Genomic DNA, 9701 nt, shown 5'->3' with positions numbered 1-9701 from the left:
AATGTAAATTTTATTGCTCATCATATAAGGCAGTGGAATGGTATTACAGACAGATAACATAACTATGCTAGATCTAACCATAGTTACATTATCACAGAAACAAATATATAATCAAGATCTCAAATCATTATTTAATTATTTAGCTATTACATGTTCAGTTAATATTCAAACTTGAATTAAAAAGTAACATTAAAAAATGATAGCTAGATGACATTGAATACATTTAAAACTAAATATTTAAAGTAGCATAGTATTTAAAAGTCATTTGGCCCTATCATAAAATGGAGTTGGTTTGGGGACTTGTTTTTTAAGTGAAAGCAACTATCAGTAGAAGTGAAAAGCCAAATAGATAGCATTTTTTTTCTTTCTTGACCTGCTTTCTTTCTTTCTTTTTTTTTTTTTTAATATATTTTATTGATTTTTTACAGGGAGGAAGGGAAAGGTATGGAGAGTTAGAAACATCTATGATGAGAGAGAAACATCCATCAGCTGCCTCCTGCACGCCCCCCATTGGGGATGTGCCCGCAACCAAGGTACATGCCCTTGACCGGAATTGAACCCGGGACCCTTCCGTCCACAGGCCGACGCTCTATCCACTGAGCCACACCGGTCAGGGCTTGACCTGCTTTCTTAGTCCACTTCTAAGATGTTTGTTGAGCCCTAACCAGTTTGGCTCAGTTGATAGAGCATTGGCCTGCGGACTTAAGGGTCCCAGGTTAGATTCCAGTCAAGGGCATGTACCTTGGTTGCGGGCACATACCCAGTAGGTAGTGTGCAGAAGGCAGCTGATTGATGTTTCTCTCCCATCGATGTTTCTCATACTCTATCCCTCTCCCTTCCTCTCTGTAAAAAATCAATAAAATATATTATTAAAAAAAAAGGTGTTTGTTGAGCACAAATTATGGGCCAGACACTGTGCATAGTCAGCACAAGCTCTCAGCTCAGCTGGCTGTCACCCTGCAGGAACCACAGGTCAGTATTGCCCAACCTTCTGATTGCACGAGAGAAATCATTTGTTTGAAGCCTGCCAATTCTGAAATGCTGGCATTCAATTCAGAAGCAATTTGGACATTGTGAAGACAACATGAGACACAGTGAGGAGCCTTCTGGGCTCTCATGCTGCTGGTTTGTGGCCTCTGAACTAAGGCATGACGCTGTGAAGACACAGGTGATGCATGGGAAGGTACACATGAGCTGTTATCACCTCAGCATGACTTGTTTTATGTACTTTTCCCAAGATTAGCTGCTCCCAAGATGGTTTCAACAAGGAACACGTGAGGTGAAGAGCATAAAGACAGAAGTCCAGCCCTAGCCGGTTTGGTTCAGTGGATTGAGCATCAGCCCATGGACTAAAGAGTCACCTGTTCTTTTCTGGCCCAGAGCACATAACCTCGGTTGCAAGCTCAATCCCTGGCCAGCCCCTACCACGTGCGGGAGGCAACCAATTGATGTGTCTCTCTCACATGGATGTTTCTTCCTGACTGTCTCCCTCCCTTCCACTCTCTCTTTAAAAAAAAAAAAAAAAAACAATGGAAAAATATCCTTGATTAACAACAACAACAAAAATATAGAAGTTCAGGTGGGACACCAGGCAGGGACACTCCAAAATTGCAACTGCAGAATCAAAAGGATGATTTTAGCAAGAAATAAGGAGTAGCTACTGTATGCAATGCACTTTGCTGGGCCTTGAAGTACAGAGATTGGTTGGAAATGGAATCTGATGTTATGTAAGGAGCTTAAAGTTTGCTTAAATGATGGGAAACATGGCAGCATATAGATGGGTCACACATGTGTGGAGATCTTCATCTATTATGTAAATGTTTCCTGAAGACCCATGACACGTCTGGAATTTTGGAGAATCCACAATAGACAGAACCTAAAGGTTTACAATCTAGCGGGGAAGGGGGGACGGCTGGCTGTTTCTTCATTATACAGATATGTACTTAAATACAATGGTAACAAATGGCACAACAGAACTACAGAGAATATGATGGTGAATAGGGACACCTAACTCACTAGGGGAATCAGAAAAGGCTTCTCTGAAAAAGTACAACTAAGCCGAGATCTGAAGAACAACATGGAGTCCAGGGTGGTGGGGGATGAGCCAGACCAAGAGGACAGGTCAAGTGCCCGGGACAGGGACAGGTAGCAGAAGGATCTGGGGCAGGTAAGGGCCTAAGTAGTGAGGCAGAGTAAGGCCAGCAAAGAAAGCGGAGGACAGAGTGGGCCACTCTGTAGACCCTGTTGTGATGGGGGCTTCACTCTAGGACCAGCTGGCCACTCAGGGTTTTAAGCAAGTGTGAGGGACACATAGGCTGTGTGACAGGTACACTGGTGAGGTTTGCCAGGTAAGTAGAGATTAGGTAGTGGCTTTTACAATAACCCACCAGAGATTAGGTAGTGGCTTTTACAATAACCCACCATAAAAGATGTTAGAGGATTTGGCTCACAGGATCTTGGAGGTAACAATGCAGATGGAAGGAAGTGGTGGATTTTGGTCTTGATATTGAATTGGATTTGAAAGACGAAAGTGTTCAAAAAGACTCAAGATTCTCACAGTCCATTTACCACAGCAGGAAACTTCAGAGGGTAAACAGGTTTGGGAGGATAGATGAAAGTTTCCATTTAGAAAGAGTCGAGTTCTTGATATGAAATACGCAGGAGGATCTGGGTCTGGTTCTCAGGAGAGGGGTCTGGGCTGGGTGTCCCTGGCTTCTGGCTGACACAGAGGCCTGGGGAGGTGTGCACTGGGATGAGCTGTGTAGTGAGAAGAGGCGTGGAGCAGGTCCTCTGTGTGTGCTTGTCCACTGCCCTCCTCAGGCAGGAAGTAGGCAATGTGTACCACTGTCCAGTGCACATGCACACAGGTTTCCCAGCCAGTACACTTTATGACTACAACAGAAAGCCAAAAACATCCACAGTCCTCAGTGTTTTCCTTAAGAGCATCTACCAAATCCAACTGATGGTCATAGCCCCTAACCCCGACACATTGCCCTCCTCCGGTCAAATTATGTTCCTTCCTGATCAAGCTGTCCCCACATACCCCAACAAGTACACTGGGTGATCTTTTCACCCATGTGTATATCTTTCTTCAGTGAAATTCTTTATATATATATATATATATATATATATATATATATATATATATATATATATATATATGGTTGATTTTTTACAGAGAGGAAGGAGAGGGATAGTCAGAAACATCGATCAGCTGCCTCCTGTACATCCCCTACTGGGGATGTGCCCACAACCAAGGTACATGTGCTTGACCAGAATCAAACCTGGGACCCTTCAGTCCGCAGGCCAACACTCTATCCACTGAGCCAAACCGGTTAGGGCTTCAATGAAATTCTTAAAGTAAATATTTAAATTTCCCTATCCTCAACTTCTTTGTCTTCTCACAATTGATTAATTTGTCTCCTTGCCAGTAATTGGGTAGATTTCTCTTACCTCTGAATGTAACCAACCTGGAAGATTATGCTTATCACAGCAGAACTGGGGCAGCTAGATGGCTCAAGGCCAGGTGAACAATCCAGAGAGACCTATGAGAGCTGGGGTGACGAGGAGGCGGAAAGACATGGGCTCTGGACTCAGGCATCCCAGGGTTAGAATCTCTAGATTCAATGACCTTGTTCGTCCTCCTCCATTCTCACTTGGTGGCAGCTGAATAATTAACCAAGACACTGCAGGTCTCAGATTCAGCAGGAGTGAAGATCAAAGAATACATCTTATTATTCAGTAACTTGGTAAAACTGATGTTACATTGCTCAGAAGTAGTGACCATATAGTATTTTACAATCTGCTTTGGTAAGTTGACTTATCTGAACACCCTTTTTAAAATAAAGTTAGCATCATAGACCTCTAGTACAATTAGTTCTTGGGAACTCTGCCAAATACATCAGGTAGGTCCCACAAAATCCCAAATGTCACAAGATTCAATGTAATCCAGCAAGCACAAACCAAACTTAATATTGAAGAATATGAAACACCTGCTAACACTCAACTGCCAGGACTTGATGTTCTTTCATTCAGACAAGTGGACCCTTTGTGTGTGTCTCGCCCCACACACAGGCTGAAGCCTAAGTGAGGTCCCATTTCTGTGACCGGAGTCAGAGTAAGTGGATCACTGGCCCCATGACCCAGCCATTTCAGATGTGAAAATTTTAACACTGACATTTCAAGGACCCACCCACAAAGAGATGGAATGCCTTATGCTTTGGTTTATTTTGAATCACAAGAGAAACGTTTTTAATAAACCCTTAAATTCTTCTCCATTAATGTGATTTAGATAATGAATTCATAAAGATTGAATTGATTTGTTTACATTCTCAACCTTAGAAAAATTACATTCTTGTTTGTTTGTGTACACTATCAAATCCAATCAAGCAAACAAGATGGTTAACTGAAATGATTAATGGATGCACACGAGCTGATGGCTTTAAATATAGAGTGTGTTACTGATGTCAGGGTTGATTAGTTCTCTATCTATCACTGGTGCTATTAAAAGCTTTGAGCAATTTAGATGTAGTCATTGAGTAAAATTCCAATGGGCTGAGTGAACTTCTATCAGGATTGGTTCTGCTGTAGCAAATTTACATATGCACAGACGTTGGAAAGAACGAGTGGGCCTTTCCTGATGGGGAGAAAGAAAGAGCAGGAATCAGGTGGTCTGTTGGCATCCATCCCAACAAAGGTGAAGGGGCTTGGGGTAAAAATGTACTCATCTTCACACAAGGAATCCCAAGTGACATGAGGCTATGCATAGTGATCATTTCTATTTCAGAACTTTTCAGAGCAGGACAAAATAAATGAAGGGGAAGCAAGAGGTTAACATGGTATCAAGCTCTAGTAACTCCTCTAAAAATGAACCCACAGGGAAATCATGGTAGTCAGTGGTGGAGACCAAGGTTTTTATTAATAAGATAAAAGGAAGATATGGTACAAGCAAGGTTGGGGGTGAGTACTGACAGTCACTGCATGGAATGATTATGTGTCATGAGTACTTCTGGACCTAGAAAGCAAGCTAGAGTGACTACGCCAATCATTGTGAGGGGAGGTCCAGTCCTGGGCTACTGCAGCTGAACTTGGGGAGATCAGGTTGGTAAAGGAAGCTGTGACTTTAGAAAGGCTTGCTATGGGACATTAGACCATTCCCAATGTCTATACTTATTGGTCCAAATGTCCAAAGATATTTTAAATGGGAGGGAAAACATTATTTTCTGGACCAAAATTCTCTGGATATTGAGATTCCTTTCCTGTCCAGGGTATTAGCAGGTCAGATCTAAGCTGGAAGGTTCCTGCCATTATTCATGCAGCTGAGCCACCTCTAGGAAAAAGGCAGCAAACAATTTGGATCCTTCTATGTAGTTCCGCCTAATGAGAGAAGTAAGAGAAACACTGTTATTTCCATTCAAATGATGGAGGAAAACTAGTCTACAATGTGAACAGAAAGACTTGAGGATATCAATTCAATCTAAAGTATGCAGCATGTCGGGAGGTTCCCATGTGTGCAGACCTGGGGTTGGGCAGTGAGGGCGTAGCCCCCACAGGAGCCTACCTGTTGATTTTCTCATTCTGAGAGTGTTCCCCATCATCAACAGCGCCTAGTGGAAGCATCAGCACACTCTTCTGGATAATATCCTGGAATATTTTGGCAATTGGTATGGTTGATCCATCCCGGATCATATCTGGCTCTGCTCCAAACACTAAAACAGGAAAAGAAGGCATTTGAATAACATAAGGACAAGACTACGCCCAGTAATCACCATTACATTTGGTGCATGGGGTAAGTAAGCTTCTTGCTATCATGCAATTTATATTCTAAAATAGTCAGTAGCATCCAGAAGAAAACGGTGATTGCCTTCTTTACAGCTACCTACTTAAAAAAAGATATTTTTTAAAAATTTGTATTTTGGCCAAAACCGGTTTGGCTCAGTGGATAGAGCATCGGCCTGCGGACTGAAAGGTCCCAGGTTCGATTCCGGTCAAGGGCATGTACTTTGGTTGCGGGCACATCCCCAGTAGGGGTTGTGCAAGAGGCAGCTGATCAATGATTCTCTATCATCGATGTTTCTAACTCTCTCTTCCTCTCTGTAAAAAATCAATAAAATATATATATTTTTAAAAATTTGTATTTTGAAGTAATTTCAGACTTATAGAAAGTTGCAAAAATAGTACAGTTCCCAGGTGCCCCTAACACTTCTTCCCCTAACATTAACAACTTATATACCTACTAGTGGCCTGGTGCATGAAATTCATGCACGGGGGGGGGGGGGTGGTTGTCCCTCAGCCCGGACTGCACCCTCTCCAATCTGGGACATCCCTCTCGCAATCTGGGACCACTGGCTCCTACCCGCTCACCTGCCTGCCTGCCTGATCACCCCTAACAACTCTGCCTGCCAGCCTGATCGCCCCCAAATGCCCCCCTGCCAGCCTGCTCGCCCTCAACTGCCCCCCCTGCCAGCCTGCTCGCTCCCAACTGCCCCCTCCCACTGGACTGCTTGCCTCCAACTGCCCTCCCCTGCCAGCCTGATTGCCCCCAACTGCCATCCCCTGCCAGCCTGATCGCTCCTAACCACCTCTGCCTTGGCCTCACCACCATGGCTTTGTCCTGAAGGTCTCCCAGTCTAATTAGCATATTACCCTTTTATTAGTATAGATTGTGCAGTTATCAAGAATAGGAAATTAAAATTGGAATATTATTAACCAAACTCCGACCTTATTGGAATATCATGACTCTTTCCCCTTTTTCTGTGCCACGATCCCGTCCAGAATCCCACACTGCATTTGTCACCGCTCCTCCATCTCCTCTGGTCTGTGACAGCTTCTCAGTCTTTCCTTGTCTTTCATGACCTTGACCCTCTTGAAGAGTACTGATTGGTTGTTTTGTAAACTGTTCCTCAATTTGGGTATGTCTGTTTTCTCATAACTGGAAGAGGTCACGCATTTTGGGGAAGAGCAGCACAGACGTACCTACTTTTATGGTTGTTTCATGAATTAAATATTAGGAAAGTGGGACTTTGTGTTTTGTTTTGTTTTGTTTTGTTTTTTTGTAACCAATCTCTCTATATAAAAGCCTAAGTGACCGTCCTACCCGGCGACCATTCGCCTGGTCGCTATGACATGCAATGATCACCAGGGGGCAGACATTTCGACCAGTAGAGAAGGGAGCCTGAGTCCTCACAGAAATGGCCATGAGTTAGGTTGCTGCTGGGGCACTGTCATCCCCAAATCTGCTTCACCTGCACCCCAAGATCAATTTCAGCCCAATCCCTGCAGGCCAGGCCAAGGGACCCCACTGGTGCACAAATCCATGCAACGGGTCTCTAGTATATAAATAAACCGCTATAGTCAACTATCACCTGTCTGTCTGAATATTTGTACTCAGATTTCAATGTATTCCATGAAATAGTTTAATGGTCTAAGATCTAGAAAGAGATGGGTTCAAACCTTCCAGGCGAGAGGACAAGTTGCCAGTGACGGAGTGGGAATGAAAAATAAAACAAAGACAGAAAAGAGAACATGCCACATAGTCTTTATCCACAGATCAAGGCATGAATGTGAACAATGTTGATGTACTTGGTGGTTTATCACACAAATAGACCAAAAGGTGACTCCTGCATTCCTGCAAGAGCATCTCAGGTCTTTATCATTGGCCTTGACATGTCAATCACACATCTCTCTTCAGCTGGCATTACATTTACCTTCCTGACTTATCTTCCTCTTTTCTTCACTCCCAAATTTTACTGGTAAAATACTGCTGCACCTAGAGGCATTGGGATGGGGCTTCTTCTCCAATTTTTCATGCCTGCGTCCCTTGTCCTGACAACCCTCACAGAGATTTGGTCCTCCCAGGAGGTCTGGACCTCAAACTCCAGCTTTGGCATCCTCAGGGGTGTGGCCTAAGGCCCCATCTGTACCTCCTATCCATGGCTGCACTTTCCGTAATCTCAGTTACCCATGGTCAACCACAGCCAGAAATCAACAATGCCTACATCACTCACCTCACTTCATCTCATCATCACAAGAAGGGTAAGCACAGTATAAGATGTTTTGAGAGACCACATTGATGAGACAGTGTATATAAAGACCCCTGCACAGTAATACAGCCTGTGTATAAAGGACGGTCGATATTTGGAGTTTTAAATGTGTCTGCTTTATCCACATCTCCCACTCTTGGGCACCACCCCTCGGTCCCACTGGACACTGGAAACTTGAAATATCTTAAGTCCAACCTGTTTTGATGGCTCTTTTTGCTGCAAGATACTGATGATCTTTAATATCTGCGATCCACGGGTGCAGTCCCAGCACCATGGAAACAGCCATCTGGTTGGAACTATTTCTTTGGGAGAATATGTACTGGAGATACTGCTGCACCTAAAAGGTAATGTTTTCAATTGTAAGAGAAAATTTCTAGTTACTCCCTCAGACAATGACTATAGTCTTTCATCAAGGAACTTGGAAACCCCAACCAAGCCAAGTCCAAGGGTTGTGATCTGACCTTGGTTCTGCCTGAGGGATGATGACACAGTGAGCAGGTCTCTAGGATGGAGCTTCACCCAGTGGGAGAAACACTTGCCCTCACCCTCTTCTATCCCCAGTCCCTCCGCTCCCCATCCTGACCACAGTGACTGTTAATATTTGCTTGTTATGAATTTGGTAACTGAAACCTTGAATAATATTATGGACAACATGAATAATATGAACATTATGAATGTTGAGTGATTATGTAACACTAGAGGCCCAGTGCATGATTTAATCATGCACCTGGTGCACCAGCTGGCTGTCTATCCGCTGGTGCACCAGGCCTTTGGAAAGCCTCCGGCGCAGCCATGGCGCAGACGCTGAGCAGACGCTAAGCAGACGCTGAGCTTGCGGCACCGCGAGCTCAGCGTCCTGCTGGCCCAATCGGCTACCCCGGCCACCCTGAGTCCTGCCCCCTGCGCCTCCCGCTGGCCAAATCATGGGCGTAGCGGAGTGGTGGTAATTTACATATTACCATTTTATTATGTAGGATAATACAAGTATAACTTCTCAATTTAAAAATCCTTCTTTTTGGACTTAGTTTGAGAGCAATCCCACACTGAGCTGGGAAAGGGCCTGTTAGCATCCTTCTCTGCCCCTGGATATGTTGCTACTATGGAAATCCTCTAATGGAAAACTCCATAGCCTGAGATATTTCTTCCATTCATTCCTTCAACTAACGTTTATAGAACACCTGTCGTGTGGCAAGAACTGTTCTAGGTGCTGGGGATATAGCTGTGAGCAAGATGGACAAGGTCCTGCTCTCAGGGAATGAGTGTTGTGAGAATGGGGGAGAGAAGGAGAGGCAGTTGGGGTGGGGACCCTACTTGAGAATGTAATTATATCCTAGAACTGCGGCTTGCGAGCCACATGCGGCTCTTTGGCCCCTTGAGTGTGGCTCTTCCACAAAATACCACAGCCTGGGCGAGTCTATTTTGAAGAAGTGGCGTTAGAAGAAGTTTAAGTTAAAAAAATTTGGCTCTCAAAAGAAATTTCAATCGTTGTACTGTTGATATTTGGCTCTGTTGACTAATGAGTTTGCCGACCACTGTCCTAGAAGACAGTAACAGAGGAATGTGGGGTAGAGAGAGTTGGAATGAGGTATTTCTTGAGCTCATTTGTTCAGAGTTTACCTCCTATTAAACTTGAAGTTTACTGATGACAGGTGGATAATG

At 44.0% G+C, this 9701-nt stretch overlaps 1 protein-coding gene across 4 annotated transcripts in view; it reads right to left on the bottom strand.

Moving 5' to 3' along the window:
- Nucleotides 1-3517: 3517 nt before the first annotated feature.
- Nucleotides 3518-9701, bottom strand: part of CNDP1 (carnosine dipeptidase 1) — a 31235-nt gene continuing 25051 nt past the window's right edge. For 2 of the 4 annotated variants that reach the window (XM_079784343.1, XM_079784344.1), the window contains 3 exons: nt 8238-8379; nt 5561-5708; nt 3518-5376 (listed from right to left, as the gene is read on the bottom strand). In XM_079784343.1, the coding sequence (XP_079640469.1) occupies nt 5307-5376; nt 5561-5708; nt 8238-8379 (360 nt within the window). In that variant the 3' untranslated portion in view covers nt 3518-5306. The remainder of the gene's footprint in view (nt 5377-5560; nt 5709-8237; nt 8380-9701) is intronic. The other 2 variants (XM_079784341.1, XM_079784342.1) reach the window with 1 other exon arrangement.

This window comes from Cnephaeus nilssonii, assembly GCF_951640355.1.
Source record: "Cnephaeus nilssonii genome assembly, chromosome: 11".
NCBI lineage: Eukaryota > Metazoa > Chordata > Mammalia > Chiroptera > Vespertilionidae > Cnephaeus > Cnephaeus nilssonii.
This window is presented reverse-complemented; position numbering and strand designations above follow the sequence as displayed.